This window comes from Dermacentor albipictus, chromosome 1 (genome assembly GCF_038994185.2).
Source record: "Dermacentor albipictus isolate Rhodes 1998 colony chromosome 1, USDA_Dalb.pri_finalv2, whole genome shotgun sequence".
In the NCBI taxonomy this organism is placed as follows: Eukaryota; Metazoa; Arthropoda; class Arachnida; order Ixodida; family Ixodidae; genus Dermacentor; species Dermacentor albipictus.
The window spans coordinates 273536457-273561084 of record NC_091821.1 but is presented as its reverse complement, the minus strand read 5'-3'; the positions used below and the strand labels follow the sequence as shown (position 1 = coordinate 273561084).

Here is a 24628-nt window from a genome sequence, read left to right as displayed (position 1 = left end):
TGTTTTTCATGGTTTACAATGAGATCTTTGGCACCTAGTCAGTACTGCTTAAGTATGAAACTTTAAAGTAACACGAGCTTATTCTGTTGTCGTGAGGTCTCATCCGCCGACAGATGAGTGTCCAAACCAAACAAGTTGACTGTATGTAGTGTTCGGGTCTCGCCAGCGTAGCGACCACCGCGGGTTCGAGCTTAGCGAGCCACAGGGCCGCGTCAGCCGTCAGCCTCTAGCGCCGCTGCGCGTGAGCTCAGGCCACAAGGGGCTACCGAGCGACGCACGTAAGAACACAGTATTGGCCTAAGTTAACTGATACCGTTTATTATATCCAGCGGCACCCGACACTGCACAAACGCCCGGTCCCGGGGCGGCGAGGAAGCAAAGCGGTCCCGCACCAAGGGCGAAAACTACCGTCAGTTGCGCCTGTAACACGTCGATGCGAGAGCACAGGCTCAAGCTGGGACACGCCGCTAGGAAAAGTCCCGGCGGCTATGCTACTTGCTCTCGCGATAACCAATGGGCCAACTCGCAAGAGCTCGGGCAATCTCCTTCGGCTTGGGCCTCCGTTGAGTGCGGCTCGGCGTGGTACGACCTCGCGCGAGCACTAGGCGCACGTTCTTCTGCTTAACTTCGGGACAGGATCAACACGAGGTACGCGCTCCCCGCATGGGCAAAGTCACCGTGCGTGAGCTCAAGTCCGACTTACAAAGGTGCCGGCGGACGAGAGAAAGCATGTACGTACCCGGTGCAGTCCCAAGGGAGAAGAGAGCATGCTACCGCCACGAGAGTAGCCGCCAACAGCCGCCTCGTGACATCAGCGCCCCCGCCCTCACCGCGAACTATCGCGAGTGGATCGCCACCGCTGACAACTGGTTCGGAGCGAGGAGACCGTGTGGCTTAAGGATTGCAGAACAGGTCGAATTGCAGAACAGGATTGCAGAATGGCGCGTCGAATTCCCAAATCCCCGCACTGGAAATTCTATGACTGCGAATGCTGACATTTATAAATGTTGAGGAGACCGAATTCTTTTTTTTTCTTTTAAAACTAAACCATGGTTGGCGTCGTGTCCGACCTGGACGAAAGGAAGACGTGAGTACGAACTGTTTGACAGGCATTCTGAGATTGCAGCTGTGTTCCAGCTAACTTTAGCCAGAGTTTAAAAGTATGCGATTGCCACGTAGCTGGACCGAACCAAGGTAATGTTTGAAATCGCTTGGAGATACTCAGATATCTTTTTTCATTCTACCTAACTACATAATTAGTCCTAATTAATTAACTTCTCAATATTATAATTAGATGTAAGGTGTCAATTAGGAAATTGTAGAGCGACATCAAAAACTACCGGTATAGCTTTCTGTTGATCAATACGTGTTACATAAAAGTATTTTTCCGGGCGTGAAAAAAAGTCGACAAATACACACAAAGTGTCTCGAGAGGCCAGTCGCGCGGCAATTTAACTAGCAATGGTGTTGGAAACGCTTTGCAATACATGTGTAAGGGGAAAAGTGGAAGGAGAAGATGAAATAACTGTCGACTTGATCAAAGATAGAGAGCATGTGATACTCGAAAAGCTTTCGACCCCTTATGCGCAATACGTGTCATTACTTAAAGTATTCCAGGGAGTCATACTGAAGTCATATTGAACATCATACGGGTCTATAAAAAGGGAAATGTTATATGATTGAAGAATTATAGGCCCATTAGCTTGTTGTCAGTATTCTACAAAATATTCACCTAGGTAATTTCCATTAGAATTGGGGCAACAGTTGAAAGCAATCAATCCAGAGAACAGGCTGGTTTCAACACTCTAAGAAAAGTTTACACCCCTTGGGGTGCCCCTTCTGCCACACAACAATAATCGTCATCTGCCTTGATGCGTTTCCTTTCTTTAACGTTGCGAGTCCGGTACTTTATAGTAACGAACGGCATGCGCGTTATCAGCATGATAGCATTCCCGACAGGAAAGTAGCGGGCGGGGCGTTTTCAAGAAAGGAAACGGATCAAGGCAGATGACGATTATTGTTGTGTGGCAGAAGGGGCACTCCAAAGGGTGTAAACTTTTCTTAGAGTGAAGAAAGGGTATTATACAGTGGACCACGTCCATCTCGTCAATAAGGTAACTGATAAATCTGCGGATTGAAAGCAGCCTCTCTCAATGGTTATCATAGATTAGGAAAAGACATTTTATTCAATAGAGATACCAGCAGTCATGGAGGCATTGTGTAGTCAAGGAATACACGAAGCATGCGTGAATGTCTTAGCAAATATCTGTATATTCTCGAGAGCTACCTTAATTCTTCACAAGAAAAGTGGAAAAATACCGATCAAGAAAGGGGCCAGGAAAGGAGACAATCTCTCTGATGCTATTCGATCACTGCATGCTTAGAAATATTGAAGCTATTAGACTGGTAAGGAATAGAGCTTATCAGGATCAGCGGCAAATATCTCACCTACCTGCGGTTTGGAGATGACGTTGACTTGTTTAACAATACTGGAGATGACTTGCAACAAATGATTGAAAACCTTAGCCAACAAAGTGTAAGAGAAGTTGAAGATTAATACGCAGAAGACGAGGCATTGTTGTATAGCCTGTCAAGAGAGCGAGAATTCATGATTGGCAGTCGGCCTCCACAATCTATGCACGAGTACGTTTTTCTGGGTCCGTTACTAACTGGGGCATTTGGTCATGAGAAGGTAATTACAGAGGAATAAAAATGGATGGGAGCGCATACGGCAGGCAGTACCAAGACATGACCGGCAGCTTACCGCTGTCCTTGAAAAGTGTGCAATCATTGCGTTCTACTAGTTCTAACATGTGGGATAGAAACTTCGATGATAAGAAGGAGGCTTGAGAAGAAGTTAACCGCGCGCAACGAGCGATGGAAGGGAACATGTTAGGCGTTGCGCCTAACCTTAAGGGGCAGGAAGTGCGGATGAGGGAGCTGACGGGGGTAGCCGATATTCTGGTTGCCATTAAGAGGAATAATTAAAGCTGTGCAGGGCACGTAATGCGTAGTGCATATAACCGGCGGACTGTTAGAGTTACAGAATGGGTGCTACGGAAAGAAAAGCACAGTCTAGAATGGCAGAAAATTGGGGGGTGGAATGAAATTAGGAAATTACTAGACAAAGATAGCTGGCGCAGGACGAGGGTAATTGGAGATTGTCCTGCAGTGGTCATAAATAGGCTGCCAATATTTGTTGCTGGGCTAGTTGGTTCAATGTAATAAAGCAATACTGGTAAGCCCAGTTTGAAGGCGGGATAAGAGAAAGACACCGAGTCACAGGACAAGCGCTTGTCCTGTGCGTCGGTGTCTTGTCCCGCCTGGAAACTGCGCTTGCCAGTATTCATAAATATGCTGCTTATGATGATTCATTCCTGCGGTGTTTGTTTCACTGTGTCCACCTGCGCACTGGTGCGTGCTGCTGCCTTGTTGCGGCCGTGTGCACCAAAGCGTTCGCACTCCGTGGCATGAGCCTGACCTCCCGGGTTGGCGCGCAGGCTCGGGACTTCCGTGGCCGCGCCCGGTCACCGGAGGCTGCCAGCGTGCTAGCGCGTGCCCCTTTCCTTGCACCTGCATGGACGGCGTGGTTGACTGCCGCGACAAGGGGCTCACGGCGCTGCCACAGCACATACCTGAAACGACCACCGAGTTGTGAGTACATACCGCCGCGCTCTGTCGTGGCTGTTGGTAGTCATGCTCCACATTATGTACCACTGTAACGAGCGCTGGTCTCGCCGAATTATGCGCATGCACTGTGTGCTGCGCTTTCTGCTAATGACGGGCCCGTGCTTTCGAGCCGCTGAGTTGCCGTGATTACTGTCTATTCGGCTGGTTCCAACTACGTTCCTGCGGCAACGATGTGCAGCCAGCTCGAGGTCGGAGCCAGAAGCCTGCGTTCAGTCGCTCGCCTGAACGATCGGTGGCTGGAAAGACGTCATCATTTTTTTCTGTTCTAAGCGCACGTGGTGGAAACACCCGTCAAATGAACTAGCAGCCACGTGAGTGGCACTCACTTGAATGTCCTCCCTTAATTAAATGAGGTGAATGCACCTCCGAGCGCTATAAGCTGGACTGCGCTGCTCTGAAAGATCCTGGCGAAAGCGTTTGTTCCTTAGCCTCTCGTTATATTTATTTTTCGCCGAGTGACCGATCCCAGCGGCACGTGCGCGCCAATGAGGAAGGTCACGAGGAAGAGAAATGTGAGAGAACTACATAAACACGGCCCCGATATTATTCAGCAGTGGCTCACAAAGAGGAGTGTTCCGCGTTATTTCTGCTCTGCGCAGACACCGTACGTATTATACCTGGTGTGTCAGTGAACACTTTCAAAATATTTTAAAGCTTGCCTGTGGCAGTTTGCATAATTCTAGTTCATGAGCTGGTCTACTCGAAGCGGCGGCCACTAATTTCACAAAAAGTTGAAATGCATATTCGAATAATAAAAAAAATAAACCAATTACCTTATGGCCCATATTGCAATTTACAAATTCTAGCGGTGGAGTTTTCAAGGCTGATCCATTTGGAACGAATTCTCAGGATGACTCCAGTTTCGGCGTACTAATTGCCGAACTTTGCGGAGAAATGCATTGGCGTTCCAGATACTTTACTTCGTTTTATTAATCGAAGCACAAAATTAACTGGAACGCTGATGGATTTCTCCGCAAAGTTCGAGAATTAATATGCCGAAACTGGAGTCATCCTGAGAATTCGTTCCAAATGGATCAGCCTTGAAAACTCCACCGCTAGAATTTGTAAATTGCAGTATGGGCCATAAGGTAATTGGTTAAAAAGTTAATTGGTTTATTTTTTTTATTATTCGAATATGCATTTCAACTTTTTGTGAAATTAGTGCCCGCCGCTTCGAGTAGACAGCTCATGAAATAGAATTGTGATATCTGCCACTGGCACCCTTTAAGAATTTTTGAAAGTGTTCGCCTAAACACCCTGTATAAGAACCCGCTGCAGTCTTGCTCAGTAGCTAAGGCGTTGTGCCGCTTAGCACAAGGTTGCTCGTTCGATTCCCGACAATACCGACTGCTTTTCGGTCTGGTCGGAATGCAAAAACGCTCGTATACCCTGCTTCTGGCGCACCTTGGATAACCCCAGGCAGTCGGATGCCCGCCCTCCACTACTGCGCCTTTCATAGCTTGGCATGGGTTTGGCTCGTTAAACCCAGCTAGTCAATCGATAAAAACCATGATGAATATTACCGAACTTCTTCAGTGCGCAGGAACCACCGACACGAAAGGAATTAGTCCGTGGTTTGAACGGGGGGTACCAACTAGCTCGACCTCTCACATTGTAAAAACGTATAAAAACGTTAGTCTTCAGGAACAATAAATTTGGCGATACGTTTTGTCGTTGATACGCTTTCTCCTTTCGAGGTCAAATAAAGATGGATTTTATTTGAAGAAACTTGCTCGATCGCTAGTATTTTAAGGGTCTCGTATCCAGCAGTAATGCATGGTGCGGGCGCCCTGGAACCCGTCGAAACTGTTGATCGCGGGCGTTCATATCGCACGTCTACTTTTGTGCGCCGTCTACCGTGAGCCTAGCATCTGACCATAGACCTGTCGTCTTTTTCTTTGCAGGCGGCTAGAACAGAACCAAATCACGGAGGTCCCCTCGCAAGCTTTTGCGCACCTAAAATGGATACGTCGAATGCAAGTTGACCCACCCTTTTCTCTCATGCTCCATACGCCCACCAGAAAGCGGACGTGTTCAAAAGTGATTTTGGCTTTATTTTCTTTTTTTCTTCTGCAGCGATCTCAGCAGCAATGTTATATCGAAAGTAGCCCCTGATGCGTTTAGTGGGCTCAAGTCATTGACATCATTGTAAGTCAATTTCACGACATATATATTTTACCCCTATTATTGCGATAGCAACTATATGGACACTCAAGGGGCATTTTGCCGCCGGCGTCGCCGTGAGGTTCCGTATGAAGCCCACGGGGGATAAAATCGTCGCCGTGCGCCATATGCTGCATGTGCGAGTGAAAGCGTGCGAGGGTGAGCCATCGATTGCGACTCAGTCTCGCACACGGAATGGCGGAAAGCGAGAGGAATTAAGCGCGCCGTCTTTCGTCACGCGCAAGGCTTCGGGGGCACACGAGAGGGGGGGGGGGGGCGTTCTACTACGGGCGGCCACGCACTCCCGGCCAGACCGCTGTATCTGGAACGCCATCTGCGACGGGTACAGCGCCCGCTGCGTTTTCGCGGCGTAGTTCGCGTTGATGCGAGCGGCTGCACGAAGGTCAGTTCGCTCGCCGCTGCTGCCGCATTTCCTCATTGCAGCGTTTTGACAGCGAGTTTCCGCGGTCATCGAGTGAGATGTGTTTTTGTTGGCTTGTGTGTGCGTGAAGGGAAGGAAGCTATGAAGCTACGTGGCTATGAAGGCAAAGCACGCACAAGTGACAGCGCTTCTGGAAAGGATCCCGCGTCTTAACCCACGTTAGTTTAGGCTGGGAAAGAGAAAACATAAACACCTCATTAGCAACAGTTAAATAATACAGAACACACCACTTCGTGTAAAGGTTTACTTATTTTGCGGCTTCCTTTTCCCTTCCGCGTTTGGGGAAACGCAAAACCGTCGCATGTGAAAGCTGCGTTGATTCAGCGTCTGTTCCGAGCAACTAAAAGCACCGTCAAACGCTGCCGGACTACTTGGCACAGTAACACATGTGCAGCAGCCGCGCGCCCGTAGCTTCCCTTTCATAGCTACAGAAAGTTGTCCGCGAGTATAGTATGCCTATGGGGGTGGAGGGTGGGAGGTGGGGGGGGGGGGCTTACAAGTTTATACGGCCGATAAAACTACTACCCTTACTTCCTATAGCTGTCCACTAATTTGCTATCGCAATCGATGTTTCGCATTTGGGGAGAAACTGCTACTTTTTTTAAGCTACTAACTAGTCACCGTCTTCATTTCGTAGAGTCCTCTACGGGAACCGGATATCAGATCTTCCTCCTGGTATATTTCATGGCCTTACCTCCCTCCAACTGCTGTAAGTTATACGTCGATTTATCATGTCAGTGTCTCAGAGTTTGTTGTCTTGAAATGTACAGGCTGTAACTCGTGACAAGAAACCGAGAACTTTTCTGTATGTCTTGGAGAGGGACTACGACAGATCCGTTTTTTTTCCTGCAGTAGTCTCATGGCGCTGCGTCGGCTCTTGATGGAGACAGTATATTGTGCAGATGACGAGATAAACATATATCTACGTCTGTGTATGACGTTAAAAGTGGGGGAAATTAAAAAAAATGCTATTATTGCCATGGCAGGTCGATCATGGCCTGGATTATGTTCTGACAAAGTGGCGGAAAAGTACGCAGTGTTAAAGTATCACTTCCAGTTATTGCGCAGTAGTTGAGTGCTGTGACGCGGCCCTCGGTGTTACGCCATGCAGTCGAAAGTTGTCCATAGGAGAACACGACACCGAAACGGTGAGGGTTCGGTGCGAAAAAGCCACGTGCAGGATGTACCTCTTATACTGGACATTCCTCAGTCACCGTTGAGGGATGTAGTAACCTTCTCGACCGCATAGGTCCTGATTTCGTCTAGCAACCTAAGATTAGCTCTTGAACAACACCGCGAGAAGAGAATTTTGTTGTGCGCCCTTTTCTGCCACCAGACTGACGATTTAACCTCGTTAGCGATATGACTGTGAACAGCAATGAGCTGGCTACTCTTCGATGCGTTTAGAGATGACCTTGAGCATCGTGCGTTACTGCTGACTGAGATGTGTGAACCAAGTTTCGTAATGCCGTCGTCGTCGGGCCGTCGTGCATGTGTTCCCTGTGTTGGGCCTTGCGTGAAATTGAGTTGACAGGCTCTACGGGTTAGTAGAGTACGGGTATTTCCCATTTTGAGCTACCTACCATGCGGAACGAAGAGGACCACGACGACGGCATCATGGCGACTTAAGGTACGTCAGTGATGACGGCGTATTTCATTCAATGCAAGTGTTTTTTTTCTTTTCTTGGCGCTCCCTATACCAGAGCTATAATAGCGAATGCGCTTCACCGTGGCATCGACGGCCTTGGGCACTGGCAGTCTCTCTCTCGAATGGTCTCTTGGTCCGACCATTACTGCAAGAGGGCCAATTTCCGTACCGTCAGTGGCCCTATAGGCCTTGGAGTGGGGTCACTCGCGGTTAATAGCGAGATGTCAAAAGCAGTTTCTGTATCAGTTGCCGCCATACTGTTGCCACTGGCACTTTGCTCTTCCTGAGTGAAGTGGCGCGCCGGTGGCAGCAGCAATCTTGAGCCGCCACGTGGTTTACGCATATAAAAACGTCGGCACAATACTCGGTTGCGCACCGTTCTTATGTGGTGCGGAATCATGGCAAAATTTATCCTGTCTAACACTATTTATTCGTTTACCAGGATACTAAATGCTTACCTGAGGAACCCGCTAAGAACTGAATGCGTTGCTTACTGGTTCGCACGGTCGCACCGTGTGTCTGAAGCTCGAACGTGTCGAATCGAAGGAGCAATATTTCCGACGCGCCGCCCCAGTGTCTCTTCTGCTAGCTCGCACTGCACTCGTGGTTTCATTTATGGCACTCGCGAGTGTTCTTGTTTTCTGTGTTAATCGTGAAATATTTTGGAGTGAGCATTTGGGTTCTTCCACTAATGGAATTCCCCAGCTTTTAGTGCTCACGAGGGACGCCAATTTAATCAACACAACTATTCTGTTGTGCACCCGGAGTCATTACTGCTCTAGAAAAATGGCGTCCCTGGTCAGCCGTGCGGCTAGCGTGCCGATGCAGAAGCGAACGGTTCCCGGAACAGTCTTCTCTCGGAAGCATTGAGAATGCAGCCAACACCGTTGAAACATTGGCCGCCGCCGTCAGCTCGCTTTCGCCAGGTTTGAAAATTTAATCTGCTCGAACGAAGTCGACCAATGGAAGCACAAATAACGCTGGCTTCCAGTTCTGCGAAAACAAACTAGTTTTGCGCTGAATGCCGGCACGTTCGCTGATGACAGGCTGTTCACTGGCGCATATATGTGATGAGGCGCCTTCCTTGTCCTTCGCAGGCTGCTGAACGCCAACCGGATATCATGCATAAGGAAAGACACGTTCAGGGATCTCCGGAACCTGAATTTGCTGTGCGTATATCCTTCCTCTCTGCTTTCTTGCTCCCCATCTCATGCTTTATGCAGCCTGCGTTCCTTGTGCCCTGCCTTGCCTGCAGCGTCACTGGTCGCTGGCAGATTTCTCTACGGGGAGCCCCGCCGCGCATTAATCATGCAACGTTGGCGTCGGAACGAGAATTGTATAAATTTTAATGGCATACAGGGGGCCGTGTGGATTACGCTCCCTTTATTGCTGGAGCCAAACAAGGACGTAAATTAAAGGGAGCCTATTTCATCGCTCTTTAATGAGATCATAGGAAAGAGAGCTTCGAAAACGGTAAAAGCAAATCTACGAAGTTTTTTGCGTCTTCTAGGAAACAGCATTAATTGGCGTTGAAGAAATCGCGTTGTAAACAGAATAAAAATGCTCAATTTTAAGTTGCACTGTTAAGTCGCATGGGTGCACTTGCACCGTGCTGCAGTATGAATGGCGCTGGTCGATCTACTTCTGCAGGGTAGCGCCGGGGTTCCTTGAAATATTTATCACCTTTTGGATTGGCTTGCCGCTTGCGATGTTGAGCGAGTATTTTTGCCGCCGATTCCGATGGCAGGAATTCGGAGCATGTCGAAGCAACAGATCTAACGTGATCAAATGGAGACATTCTGAACAGCGCAAATGCAGGCACCGCCTGAGGAGTCGAGTGCGCACTCAAGCTGCTGCTGACTCGAGATGCACCGAGCTAAAATATGTGTGTAATCTTGGGCATGGCGATACGTTTTAGGCGCCGGATGTCTTAGCAAAGGAAGGCTGGTTACAGTTGTACGATAGAGACAGTGAGATTATTTTTTCAACGATCTTTTATCTGCGCCGGTCGCCTAGTCCATTCGCCAAGATTGATTAACGTTTTAAATAAGGACAGTAGGACGTGTGTTGCATCTGCAGAAGTGAAGCCGATCAGTGCTCATGTTCACATAGCAGCAATCCTCGAAGTTTGATTCTGCAATGCACGAGGCTTGCTTTCTGGCAAATTAAGCGGAACACGTCAATGGCGGGAATTTTGACGCAAGTTTTGTGGTCCGTGTATTGAAATTGACACTAGTCTCGCTATATTTAGCAGAGATGTCTTACGCTTTGGCCGGCTTGAAATAAAGTGATTCACAATAATTGACAAACGATTGCTGAACCTTAGCAAATTGAAGTTGATCAGCGATTATTGCACAATTTCTCGTGTCCGCCAGCCTGTGTCGCTGCGCCACTAAGAGCGCAGCTTGACCTCCTTCCCACCCCTTAGTACAATAGAACGTATTAGAAGGTCGTAGGATCCAACCGCCGCCACTGGCTTGGCGCGTGGATGCCGAGTTGTTTCACGCTCTCTCGCTCACCCTTTGCCGGTGCATGGATTTCATCACGTGCCGTCGTCGTGACATTTTCGTCAAGTAATATCGACGGGAAGGTGAAGTATAGCTGTCAATATACGCTTCCCCTTATGAACCATTAATTGGTCCCGTACTGACCGTGAGTGCGGAGATTTACTTTATGATGATTGCTTTAAATTTCGGAAGGATCACCTCAAGCCCGCAATATGTTGAGCACGTTGTCCGGAACTTTGTGATGTTCAAAATAACTCAAGATGAAAAGTAGTGCCATAATTTGACGCCTGATTAGTGGCTGTCGCACGTGACCGCACCACAGTGTATTTGTGGACTGTTTGCAACTCCGTCGAAACTATCATGGAGAGAAAGGGGCAGTGCAGTGTTGCTAACCAGAAAAGCGTTTGGTAGATTATGGAGAGGGGGACAAATAGACGCGGTGAATGCACACGCGGGGACAGCGTCGTTCGCAGCGGTATAGCCGTCCTCAAAAAGCACAAATGTGCCTTGTGGCTGACGAGCGGTAAGGTTAGGTGTTCAAGTACAGGGATGTGGCGTTGAAGCTCTGCTGTAAGTGCAAAAGGACGGGACAAAAACCGCTCTTATAGTTGCGGCAGCTTCTATGCCTTAAAGGTCCTGATTTACTAAATGAACGCGATCATGTCACAAGGAAATGCCATTGTTCGTAATAAGTAGTGGAACACGCTACAGAATGTACACTACGTAGGGTTGCAATTATTATTTACACACAAATCCTGCGGTGTCGTGTCGGCACTGCTGGACTTGGGTCAGAAAATGGATGCGAATTACAAAGATGCATAAAGGTTCCTTGGATACCAACTGAAAATTTCGACGTGCAAGGATAAATAGAGAGCTTTAGATTAGGGGACTCAAGCGGCTTGCGTTGCGTACGCCAGAACTAGGGGCCATGGTACTGCGCATGCGCAGACTCCTACGCCCAGGTCTGCGCATGCGCATTACCGTCGCCCCTAGATCTCGCGTACGCAAACCGCTTGCGTCCCCTAACCTAAAACTCTCCAATATTGTGCTGCTGAAGCGAGGTGGTCAAATGTACGCAAAAAGAAACGAGGCAGTTGTTTTAAAATGGCACTTCAGGCAAATTTTCACCGTCGCCGTGATGTTCAGTATAAAGAGCAAATGCGATAAGATCCTATTGCGCCACGCGCGCCCTATGATGCGGGTGCGAGGATAAGCCTAGAAGCATGAGGTTAGCTACGTGAGCCTTGTTGGTACGGCAGCTTCTACTTTGTTGTAGCGCAAGCTGAACGACAGGGACAGAGAGAGACACATTTGACAAAAAATAGCGTTAACTTTGACGTAATAGTTCTGCGGAAACCCGCAAGGTGGAGAGAAGGGATTAATCAAGGGAAAATGAGACTTGCATGCAATCGTAGCAATTGCTACAAAGGAAACCCATACGGGTTCCTCGAAAGGGACCCGTACACGGACCGTAAGTACCGGTCGCACTGGTACTCTCTGGAGTAACGCAGCAAGGATTTCTTCGTGAGAGAGTTCCGCCGGGCACTTTCTCACTCTTATCGCAGTTACTTGAGCAGTGCTTGAAGGCTTGAACATATGTGCCAGCAATGACAAAGGCGAATAATAAGGCGTGCTGTGACACCACAGGTACGCGTTTCAACAGACAAGCTATTTAGCCTACCCTGTGGTCTAACTTGAATATTGTCATCAAGAGCAACTAGCTCCTCCAGACAATCTCTCACGACAAGGGGATTGAGGCGCGTAATAAGCTGTGCTGGGTCTTTTGGCTTGAGGAGCACGCAAGCGTTGTCGCGAAACACGTGGCTCTGTCAGCGTGCCTTCTATCACGTGATATATTCTTGCATTATGGCGGCGTTTAAAGGGCAACACCTCATTGAAGTTGTCCGAGCCTTCTGTGGATTGCGTGGTTGCGTCCGTGTGATAATTGTCGCAGAAGAATCCCACATATTAGATAGATCATAGTGACCTGCAGGTGGAGGTGCTGTGAAAGCCGCGTCGGTGGCGACGGGTGCACCTTGGCCAGGAGTGCAACATGATGAGCTCGCTGGAAAGAGGGCTGGAGGAGTCGCTGCAGGAGCCTGATGCTCGCAAAGTGTTGAAGCAACGAGTAGAACTTGCGACGTGGAAAGCACTTGCAGGCCTTACCCTCTTACAGGATGGCGATCGAAGCTACGGCCCGGGCAGTGCCGCACCTGCCGGAGACAACATGCCCGAACCTTGTGGGGTCACAGAACTCGGGGTCGCAGAACCGATCACAAAAAAGTAAACGACGAGCTAAAGACGGTTGGTTGGTTGTTCCACACTGAACCCACACTGGGGGATCGGACATGAATCGGGTGCTGCACGGGCTCAATAATAATAATAATAATAATAATAATAATAATAATAATAATAATAATAATAATAATAATAATAATAATGCGGAAAATTGAAATTAAGTTATCAACTGGAAAAAGTGAAATTATAAGTTATGTTATATAGATATGAAGTCTATAGTAACTAAGTATTACAGCGAGTAAATATAAATTTAAGAAGAAACGAAAAACGAAATTTAACGTGAATTTCCCAGAAAATTGCAGAGGGCATCAGAAACGTTTCTGTGGTTATAAAACCGAGTCCGGTAGCGCCAAAAGAAAGGATCACCGAGCGAGTCAAATTCGAGCCAAGCTTTGGGAAACGCTGTTCGGAAAATCCTTTCATGTGAATGATAGCAATGCCGTTAACTGCTCCACGGATCGGTCGTCGAGATTCTTCAAGGCGCGATTCGACAGCCCGTCAATCATGACTGCTAGCAGCGCGGCAGCCTCCCGCAACAGTGGAAAACTGCGAGAATGATACTATCCCGAAACCCGGAAAAGCGCCAAGCCTTGACAACCTTCGCCCCATATCGCTAACGTCGTGCGTCGGCAAGGCCATGGAGCACGCACTGCTTAACCGCTGGAAAGCCCACTTAGAGCAGAAAGGGGCGTACCCACCATCCATCATAGGATTCCGCCCACACCTTTCCACGCAAGACGCAATGATACAACTGAAACACCAGGTGCTCGATGGCAAGACGAGAGGCACCAGAGCAATTCTCGGCCTCGACCTCGGAAGCGCGTTCGATAGAATTGCGCACTCGGCTATCTTACACCAGATATCGCGGCAAAACCTAGGTGTACGCACTTACAACTACGTACAAGATTTCTTGACAGACAGGTGAGCTGTTTAAGTGGCAGGGGACCTCCAGCTAGAAGAGCAAACGCTGGGAAGCACCGGCACCCCGCAGGGCTCCGTAATGTCGCCCACGCTCTTCAACCTGGTCATGATCGGGCTAGCAGAAAAGCTAGAAGAACTCAAAGACGTCCGGCACACCATATACGCCGACGACATAACCTTCTGGGCGCACGAAGGCAACGACGGTCACATCGAAACGGCACTTCAAATAGCAATCGAGACAATAGAGGAATGCCTTGTGGATACGGGGTTTTGATGTTCGCCGAAAAAGTCGGAACTCCTACTCTAACGCCCCACGCAGAGGGGCAGACCACTTGGGTGTGGTCGGAATGCGGCGACGACCAGGCGAGAAAACGAAGAGATCAGACTACGCACGAGAAACGGAGCAACCATCCCGATAGTGCAGAGTATTACGGTCCTCGGCATGATAGTCGAGGCCAACGGCGTCAACGGGGAGACGATTACTAAATTAAAGCATAAGATGGCTAACGCCATGAGAATCCTCAAAAGGGTCACTAGCAGAAGAAACGGAATGAGGGAGGCGAGTCTCACACGACTCATACACTCTTTCGCCATGTGCCATATTGCGTACATCGCGGCATTCCACAACTGGTACAAGGGAGAAGGAGCCAAGATAAACGTCCTCATTTGCAGGGTGTACAAGATAGCACTGGGTCTACCCGAGTCCACCAGCACGCACCGCTTGCTCCAACTCGGGCTTCACAACGCGCTTAGCGAAATCGCCGAAGAGCAGCGCACTTCACAACTAGAAAGATTAGCTGGCGCGAGAGCGGGACGCCAGATCAGGGAAATCCTCAGCATCGGTTACCACGCACAAGATCAGAAAGTCGCCGTTCCGGACGCGATCAGACAAACGCTAAGAGTCGACCCTATTCCACGGAACGTCTACCCGGAACACAACCAGGGAAGAAGAATGGCCAGGGCCAGAGCTCTCCTACACATCTACGGAGACGAAACGGGGACACGATTCGTTGACGCCGCGGCATACGCAGAACGCTCGCGATTCGCGGTTGCGGTCGTCGATTCGAGTGGCACAACGCGCATAACGGCAAGTGTAGCGTGCGAGCGCGCAGAAGAAGCGGAGGAAGCGGCGGTGGCACTCGCCCTCACGGATCCGACGTGCACCACGGTTCTCTGCGACTCGCGACAAGCGGTCAGAAACTTCGCCAAAGGATGGATCTCACGGAGAGCGGCCCGAGCCCTGAGCAATCGACAAGTCCAGCGGGAGGTAGATTTTCAAACCAGAATCCACTGGTTCCCGGCGCACATGGCAGAAGTATCGAAGACATATAGCAACCGAAACGAGATGGCACATGTCAAGGCGCGCGAGCTCGCGAACCGCGCCGGCGACCGTCGTCCGTGGGACAGCACCAAAGACTGCTTGACCAGCTACAACGAAATTACCAAGGCCCTCTGCCTGGCTCGCCGAACCTTTCCTCCACCCAGCGACAAGCTGGACAGGGCGCAAGCGGTGGGCCTCAGACAACTGCAGACGCTCACGTATCCTAACCCGGCACAATACCACAGGCTCTACCCCGGCACATACCCGACAAATATATGCAAGCTCTGCCACACTGATATAGCCACTTTAACTCACATGCTCTGGGACTGTAACAAAAACCCGCACGGTGCTAACTCCAGAACCCTTCCGCCGCGGTGGGCCGCTGCCTTGCGCAGCCCCAACCTCGGTGACCAACTTTGGGCCGTCCAGCAGGCCCGCGAGGGGGCGGCGACTCAACACCTCGACGTCCCCACGTGGGAGGCCTAAGGACCCGTCGGCGAAAGCTCTGCAGGACTACAAATAAAGTTCTTACCAACCAACCAAATGACAGGAAGGCGACCCGCTAAAAAGGAATGCTCTAGCGATTCACTTTCATCACAGAATGAAACAAAGGTGGCATGGCAGACCTCCGAAGGTAAAAAGCCAGGGGACTCGGCAACGTAGTCTCGTAAGCGATATTTTCGACTTTCTAGTGCAGCACCAGCTACGCAGAAAAGTTAATTCAGGGGCGGACAGTGAGGATTTCGGAAATATATTTACAGAGAACTGCAGAAGCAGTGCTAATGCTCTCCTGCTTCGTTGGCTCTCACAAAAGTAAGAGTACTATGAAGAAAGCGATACAGTATCATTTGAGTGAGCAGTACAATAAACTGCCATCTGAAGGGAGAAGTCGTTGTCCTTAACACCGTTTATCTAGGTTCCCGACTTCATAATTGAACTGAGACTTGCAATCATCGCTCCAGTGGGCGACACAGTTTTAGCTTTACGACTTCTGATTTGCCTGCACGTACGTGATGGGCAGGCGGTGCTTGTGATAGCCTGTCGCACACATTGTCGGTTTGTACTGAGAACTTATCTCGTTTCTTACGCCAGGGTGTTCGGGGAAAGGTGGCTGCGATGCGAGTGCGTATTGATATTTTACAGGGCTGGTGAAACATGATGTGACAACGGGGGATCAATCGGCAGAGCATCATAAAGAGCGAAGGGCTACAGCAACGCGGGACATGAAAAGAGCGAACAAAATAAACGCTTGGAAGTTTTAAGATTATGACAAACTGAAAAGGGCAAAGGCAGAACTATACCGGGTTTTTCAGCGAATATTTCTTTTTTTTTTTAATTGCCTGTGCCAGATAGCAAAATTCTAGTCGATGAGCTGGTCTGCCCGAAGAGGCGGACAATTCTTGCACAACAAATTGAAATGCATAATCGACAAATAAAAAAATAACTAATTAAGTTTTCAACTAATTACATTATGGCACATATATTGCAATTTACAAATTCTAGCCGGGAAGTTCGCTGGGCGGATCCACTTGGGAGGAATTCATAGGATGACACCACTTTCGAGGTATTCATTCCCGAACTTTGCGAAGGAATGCATTGGCTTTCCAGTTAATTACTTTTGTGATTCAATGCGTGAAGCCACGTTTTGTTAAAAAAGTGGAACGACAGTGGATTTTTGCCGTACGTTTGACGACGCGTATCTCGTAAATAGTGTCATCCACGCAGCTATTTTTAAGTGGATATGCCTTGCAGTCTCACCGGCTAGAATTTGTAAATTACAATAACTGTCATAATGTAATTAGTTAAAAAACATAATAAGCACAAATTGATTAATCAGTCGTTATGCATTACATTTTGTTTTTTGCCAAAGTAAGTTCCGCCCAGCTCATGGATTAGAATTGTGCTATTTACCGCAGGCAATTATTCTTTAAAAATCGAAAGTGTTCGCTGAAACACGCTCTATGTGCGCGGAGCGCAGCTACCACTACCAGGGTTGAAAAGAAATGAGGACTATTGTTGCTCGTGGCATCGAATGCGAGCGGCAGCCACGCAGCCTTCGTCGTATTTGCAGGCTCTGGGGCCTTCGTCGGGCTCCCTCCTGTCCGTGCGCTGCGCACAGCCTCGGAGCGTGGGCTGGCCGTCAAGCACCCGCGTCCAGACTTGCCACCCACGCGGCGCGTCGGCCATCCTCTTCGCGCCTTGCGGCGCAGCGAGAAGTTGGCTGCGCCGTCGAGGCTGCGTGCGGGGGCGCTCGGCCGTGATGAATTTGGTGACCACGGCCGCGCGATCCCCCTCCTTCTTTGCAGAAAGAACCACACTAACCAGCGACTCATCATCATTTCTCCGCGCCGCGCGCTTCTAATAAAAGCGCCCGGCCCGTATAGGTTGCGCCGCGCCGGCCCAATATAAATAACACCTCTGCTGCTGGTTGCGCGGAACGGAAGCCGCGCACGATCAAGATTCGGTTCGGGTCTAAATGCGGCCCGGGGATTTGGTCGCTTCCCGAAAAAGGTGCGCGATGTGTCGCCAACCGTGCGTGCAGTGGGGCTGCCGCCCTTGGGCGAGTGTCGCCGGGCTGATGGAAGGCTTGGCATTTCCCGAGTTGCCAGCTGTGATGGAGTACGAGAGGCCAGAGAGAGGTATAACGGCTTGCTCGCTCAGCTGGAAAAAATTATGAGGGTATAGGTAAAATCCAGTGAGATCCCAATTGTGCGCTTACTTCACGCGGTTTTACGAAAAGCATTATTACTCGCCCTACGGGCTGTCTTCATTCACAGTGCTGGTGTGAGCATATACGATACATATAGTCGACGACATTTGGCGCGAGCCTGTGAGGGTACGCAAAGGACAACGGCACAATGAGTTAGTCAAATCGTACTATTCTATAGTTCTGGCGTTTGCTGAGAGCGATAGCTTGCTACGGCATATGCACTGCGCTGCAGTGTTTGCCGTGACTTTGTGCACACGAAGTACACTTCCGTGTACTTGGATTTATTTTCACTAAATCGAAATTTATTGCAAATAAATCCAAGTCCGCGGGTATTTTTTGCACTTTGCCCCCATCGTAATGCGGCCGCGATGGAAACCGCGACCTCGAGCTCAGCGCCATAGCCACTGGTGAGCTTCAGAAGAGAAATTAACAAAAATCTATTAATTTACTGTTTAATAGTGCTTTAGCGACAGTTGTTTAAATTATGAACTTGAAGGTAGTCACATCTTATTCTACCTTTGGAATTGTTTTGCAGCTTTGGAATCGAGTTTTGCAATTTGATGATGAATATCTCGAATTAGGTGCGATTTTCAAGATTAAAAAAAATGGATGTGCCTGAAAATCTCACTGCCTCCAAAGTTGCCGTTTAGACAACTGTCCCCAAGGTAATAATAAAAAGATAATGAATTTGTGTTAATTAGCCTTCTAATGCTCACGTTATGTCCGCCTCGCCTAGCAACTCGCCTGCAAAAACACGTTCGCTGCTCTCATTACTATTTTATCAAAAAATCTGTATGGTCCAAAAGAAAAAAAAAACACCCTGTATAGAGAGCATCGCCACCGCTGGCGGCTCAAAATCAACATACAGTGCGGCCAATGTCACGAGGCGCGTGAGCTACTTCGAGGAGCCTGTCCGCAGATTGTGTTTGTCCGCAGATTGTGTTTGTCCGCGTTATATCACTCTGCGCCTGTGCCAACCGCGCTCAGTCCTAGTTAACCTCTCTGCCTATCATTTATCGTTGTTCTTGTCTCTCGGCACCGTGTTTGCACGGTAAATTTCGTGACTCAAGACGAGAAAATTTAGCCGCTCCTCTTAGTAGTCGTGATTTGATTGACGTCCGTCGAGTGCTTGTGGTCAGTGATATGTACGAACAAAAACCCATACTCTACGGTAAGCGCTAGACGTGAGCCTGATCGGCCCCTCACTCCTATTAAGATAAATTCTTACCAGCATGATGTTCCAAGTTGACATGAAGGTGGCGAATTATTCGCGCTAATCCAGCAGACTTCAGATGCGGCCTGGACAGATTTTTCACAGGCTAACTTACTTTTACAGACAGAAAAACAAAAAAACAAAACAATAAGTAAATGAAAAATAAACATAGAACTCATCGGCCTTAGTGAGATTAGAAGAACTGGTGAGGCTTATACATTGCTGAATAACGGCCATGTCGTCTACTATATAGGTCTCCTAGATAAGAAGAAATACGAGGTAGAATTCTTAATCCATAAGGACATAGCGGGCAACATTGACGAATTCTACAGCATTAATGAGAGGGTAGCTGTAGTCGTAATCAAAGTTAATAAGAGGTATACATTAAAGGTAGTACAAGCCTGCGCTCCAACATCCAGTCACGATGGTGAGGAAGTAGATCAGTTTTATGAAGATGTTGGATTAGCGATGAGAAAAGTCCAAACTCAGTATACTGTAGTAATGGGCGACTTCAATGCCAAAGTGGGGAAAAAATAGGCTGGTGAACAAGCAATCGGCAACTACGGCGTCGATTCTAGGAAGGCTAGAGGAGAGATGCTGGCAGAATTCGCAGAAAGGAATAAGCTTCGAATAATGAACACCTTTTTCAGGAAGCGTAGCAATAGAAAGTGGACCTGGCAAAGCCCTAATGATAAAACAAGAAATGAAATTTACTTCATATTTTCTGCTGATTCTAGCATAGTGCAGGATGTAGAAGTGATAGGTAGGGTAAATTGCAGTGATCGTAGGTTAGTGAGGACTATGATTCACCTCAATTTGAAGAGAGAAAGAGTAATAGTGGTCAAGAAGAAACAGGTCAACCTAGAGGCAGTAAGGGTAAAAGTCGACAAATTCGGTACTTGCAAACAAATATGCAGCCTTAGAACAGAGTGATGATGATGACATAGAGCTAATGAATGAAACCGTAACTAGGTTGGCTTCAGAGGCAGCAATTGAAGTGGGAGGCAAGGCAACCAGTAGACAAGCTCTCTCAACTAAGAGAGGGCCTAATAAAGAAACGACAAAAAATGAGAGTGTCCAATTCAAGAGATAATATAACATTCGCGGAACTGTCAAAACTGATCAACAAGGCGAAAATTGGTGGTATTCGAAACTATAACGTGAGAAAGACTGAAGAAGCCGTAAAAAATGGACGCAACCTGAAATCAGTGAGAAAGAAGCTTGGCATAGGACAAACCAAGATGTATGCACTGAAAGATAAGCAGGATAATATCATCAGCAATCTCGAAGATATAGTAAAAGCAGCGGAAGAATTCTATACTGACCTGTACAGTACCCTGATGAGTCAGGATACCTCAATCAGAAACAGTAATGAACAGGATACAGAAACTCCTCCTATAAGTAGCGATGAAGTCCGAAGGGTCTTGCAGGACATGAAACGAAGAAGAGCGGCAGGAGAAGATGGAATAACAGTCGATTTAATCAACGATAGAGCAGACATAATGCTTGGAAAACTGACGGCTCTTTATACGAAGCGTCTATCGACTGCAAGGGTCCAAGAAAAATGGAAGAATGCAAACATTATACTAATCCACAAAAACGGAGACATTAAAGAAATGAAGAATTATAGGCCCATTAGCTTACTCCCAGTATTATATAAAATATTTACCAAAATAATCTCCAACATAATAAGGGCAACACGGGACTTCAGTCAACCAAGGGAACAGACTGGCTTCAGGAAGGGATACTCTACAATGGATCATATCCAGGTCATTAATCAGGTTATCGAGAAATCCGCAGAGTATCGTAAGCCTCTCTATAGGGCTTTCATAGATCACGAAAAGCCATTTGATTCAGTAGAGATACCAACAGTCATAGCGATATTACGTAATCAAGGAGAACAGAACGCTTACATAAATACCCTGGCAAGTATCTACAGAGGTTCATAGCTACCTTAATTCTACACAAGAAAAGCAGGAAGATACTTATAAAAAAAGGGTTCAGACAAGGAGACACAATCTCTCCAATGCTATTCACTGCGTGCTTGGAAGAAGTATTCAAGCTATTAAACTGGGAAGGCTTAGGAGTAAAGATCAGCGGCGAATATCGCACCAACCTTCGGTTTGCCGATGATATTATTCTATTCAGCAACAATGCAGACAAGTTACAACAAATTATTGAGGACCTTAACAGAGAAAGTGTAAAAGTGGGGTTGAAGATTAGTATGCAGAAGACAAAGGTAATGATGAATTGCCGGGCAAAGGAACGAGAGTTCAGGATCGCCAGTCGGCCTCTAGAGTCTGTGAAGGAGTACGTTTACCTAGGCCAATTTATCACAGGAAACCCTGATCATGAGAAGGAAATTTACAGAAGAATAAAAATGAGTTCGATCGCATACGGCATACATTGCCAGCTCCTGACTGGAAGCTTACCATTATCATTGAAAAGGAAGAGGAACAATCAGTGCAATTTACCATTGCGGACATATGGGGCAGAGACTTCTACTTGGAGACTGATAAAGAAGCTTGAGAACAAGTTAAGGACTGCACAAAGAGCGATGGAACGAAGATTGCTTGGCATAACGTTAAGAGACAGAAAGAGAGCGGTTTGGATTGGAGTGCAAACGGGTATAGACGATATTCTAATTGACATCAAGAGAAAAAAATGGAGCTGGGCAGGTCATGTAATGCGCCGGTTAGATAACCGTTGGACCATTAGGGTTACAGAATGGGCACCAAGAGAAGGGAAACACAATCGAGGACGACAGAAGACTAGGTGGTACGACGAAATTAGGAAATTTGCGGGTGCTAGTTAGAATCGGTTGGCACAGGACACGGGTAATTGGATATCGCAGGGAGAGGCCTTCGTCCTGCAGTGGGCATAAAACAGGCTGCTGCTGCTGCTGCTGCTGCTGATGATGATGATGATGATGATGTCACACTCAAATATAGAGAAATCCCGCAAGCCCAGTTTCTCTGTGCTTATACTTTCCTTTTGATTTCGTGCACCCTTTCGTGCACTGTTATTCATGCATGTTGAGTAAGCTTTGGTCGTGCCCTGTGGAACGAACCGCGGCTGCTTTTGTTGCGAGGCCAGTGGTGGATTGTTGCTAGACAGCTAGGCCAGTGGTGGATCCTGTATCGTCACGACTTCTCAGAGCAACTGCAGTTCTCGGCTCTCGTAATGGGCACCGGGCCGCTCGAAACGACCGAGCGATGGAAAATTACGGTAGCACGGAGCATGGGCGGCCGGTTGTAAAAAAACCGCCTGTATCGGAAACGCCGGTGCAGAGAACCGCCGGGGCGCGGCGAGTTCGCGCGCCTCCGCGGGTCGTTTGAAGGCGCTGATATCGCCGCTCTCCCTGCACCTGTGTATAGTTGCGGGCACATTTTATTACCGTGTCGAAATGAGCTTTCATTCACCACCGTCCGGGAGCTTCCCATCTTGCTCTGTTATATGCACTTGCTATCGGGCTTTTGTACATTTTCTCTTTGTATGGAAAGATTGTTGTTTTCGCAAACTGCGGAGCGAATAGGATGACACGACGGCGTGATTGTGAAAATTTTCCTCATCATAACGGTACGAGAACAATATTTCATCGCACGGATGTTAATATCTCGGCGGTACTTACGTCTTGGCTGCACATTTCGGGAGTCTTATTTAGTTTCGGAAGCACCAACGTGGCGCCTCCATCACGGGAGCGCGCAGAGCTACGCCTACGTTGAGAATGGCGCAGAGGACCGACTCTCCGCGCCTCGGCTGAAACGCGCATCTAAAGAAAAGAAAGGAAAGAGAAAAACAACTTGAGAATGCGCATAACGTCCTGTGATAAAAGCAAAAAAAAACATTTTGCAGGACGACAAAAGCGCGCGCACGGACTTGAATTCTTTCGCGGCTGTGCATAAGCTTTTCGCCTCAAATGTTTCATTTCGAGCCGCGTCGTAAGAGCGGCCGTGGTGCTGAAAGCGGTGCTGAAAATAGTATGCAGATTGCTTCTCGCGGTTGGCCAGTTTGTTCTGCCCTGCTGTACCCATTTACGTGAGTGTACTCCCAGAAGCTCATATGTTTGGCGCATGCCGTAATCATAATACAAGGCTCCCGACGTTACGGTGTTTCTGCAGTAGTCTGGGTCATATAATGTGTGGTACTGGAAAATCAAGTACGCCCTAGCAACACCGACATTGGGCTAATGTATACAGGCCCGACCTTCGCCTTGCATCGGACAGAGGCGGCCCAAAATATGACCAGCCCCGCCTGCAGTGCTGCTTATAAGCACGTAGCACTTTGAGAATGTCTCCTTTAATCCGAATGACAATCTGGAAATTATCGCACCAGTTTTCTTTGCGGCTATCTAGCTAACCCAAGAAAGTGTGGGCCTATCCCGAAGATACTGCAGTCTAAAATGTGGGCCGTTCACGTGGATATGTGTCACTACGTGTGTGCCGCTCTTCAGCGAACCTCTTTGACGCCAACTTGGGTCACATTGTGTGTCCCGCCGGGTATACGCGCCGCGGACTTCCACCGCGGCGCCGCTGGAAGGCGCAGCGTGTCCAGAAGGAAGCGCGTGAGAGGTGCCCGGCTGCGATACACGTTTACGCTATTCGCTTTCTTAGGTAGTCATCGTAGATTAGTTTTGCTCGAATTTTGTGTTATACGTTTACATTCTTAGGCTACTTCACGCTATCCATCTTTGTTTGCATCTAATCGTTTTCCCGCCTTCCCGGGTCACTGTGTAGTCCTTGGTCGAATAGGTAGCGCATCGAGCACTCGGGCTGAGGGAATAAAGTTCGAAACCAAACGTCTGGGCAGATTGGGTTACTGAGTATGTGGCAATGCGTACATACGCGCCACTCTTCAACGAACCGCTTTCAGGCGGACATATGGGACCCTCTAGCTGCGGGACTGTGTATGTACCGTTGTTTGAAGAAACTATTTGAGGCCAACTTGGGTAACTATGTATTTGCCACTGGGAATGTGCCGCTCTACAATGACAGCGGCTGTGGTGCTGCGCCGCTAAGCACGATGCTGTCAGATCAAATCCAGGACACGACGGCCGCATGTCGATGGTGGCGAAATGCAAAAACGCCTGTGGTCCCGTGCATTGGGGGTACGTTAAAAGTTCCCTCGTGGTCAATGTAATGCGCAGATTAGATAACCGCTGGACCATTAGGGTGACAGAATGGGTACTGTTGATACGGGACCTTTTCGTGAGCCTCCTTCGAGTTCACCAGACGACATCGAATCGCGCCACACCTATTTAAGGAGCGCAAAAGCACATCTACCACGTTCCCGAGGCGCGGCACGTCCAAACAAGTTGTGTCCAAACAAACCTCGTGTGCCGCATGTGGAGCTATTGTCCCACTGCTTGACTCTTCCCGAAAGCGTAGCGGGAGCCTGGCATGGTTCCAGATAACGTGGGTCCTGAGCCAAGCTGCTTTGCAGCTCTGAAAGGTGGCTCGAAGACAACCCGTCTCCCCCATCCGCCTATTGTGACGGCGCTTGCAAGCCGCGAGGCAACGACGGCTGTAATGCACCGTGAAGCCTTGGGAGCAATTCCCCCCCCCCCCCCCCCCCCGTCCGCCTTTGTGAAGGCAGTTGCAGACCGGGAAGGCAATAACCCAGACAAATAATCCCTCGAACAATTGGAGCCCAAGGAGTGACCCTCTGAGCCGAATGTGACGTACACTTGCACGGGCGCCTACCATTGGCCGAAAA

General features: G+C 48.5%; 1 protein-coding gene across 1 annotated transcript in view; it reads left to right on the top strand.

The window, feature by feature from the left end:
* Positions 1–24628, top strand: part of sli (slit guidance ligand) — a 379301-nt gene that overhangs the window by 261033 nt on the left and 93640 nt on the right. Inside the window, exons 9-13 of the mRNA XM_065440604.1 lie at positions 3501–3654; positions 5595–5666; positions 5767–5838; positions 6933–7004; positions 9041–9112. Of these exons, the coding sequence (XP_065296676.1) occupies positions 3501–3654; positions 5595–5666; positions 5767–5838; positions 6933–7004; positions 9041–9112 (442 nt within the window). The remainder of the gene's footprint in view (positions 1–3500; positions 3655–5594; positions 5667–5766; positions 5839–6932; positions 7005–9040; positions 9113–24628) is intronic.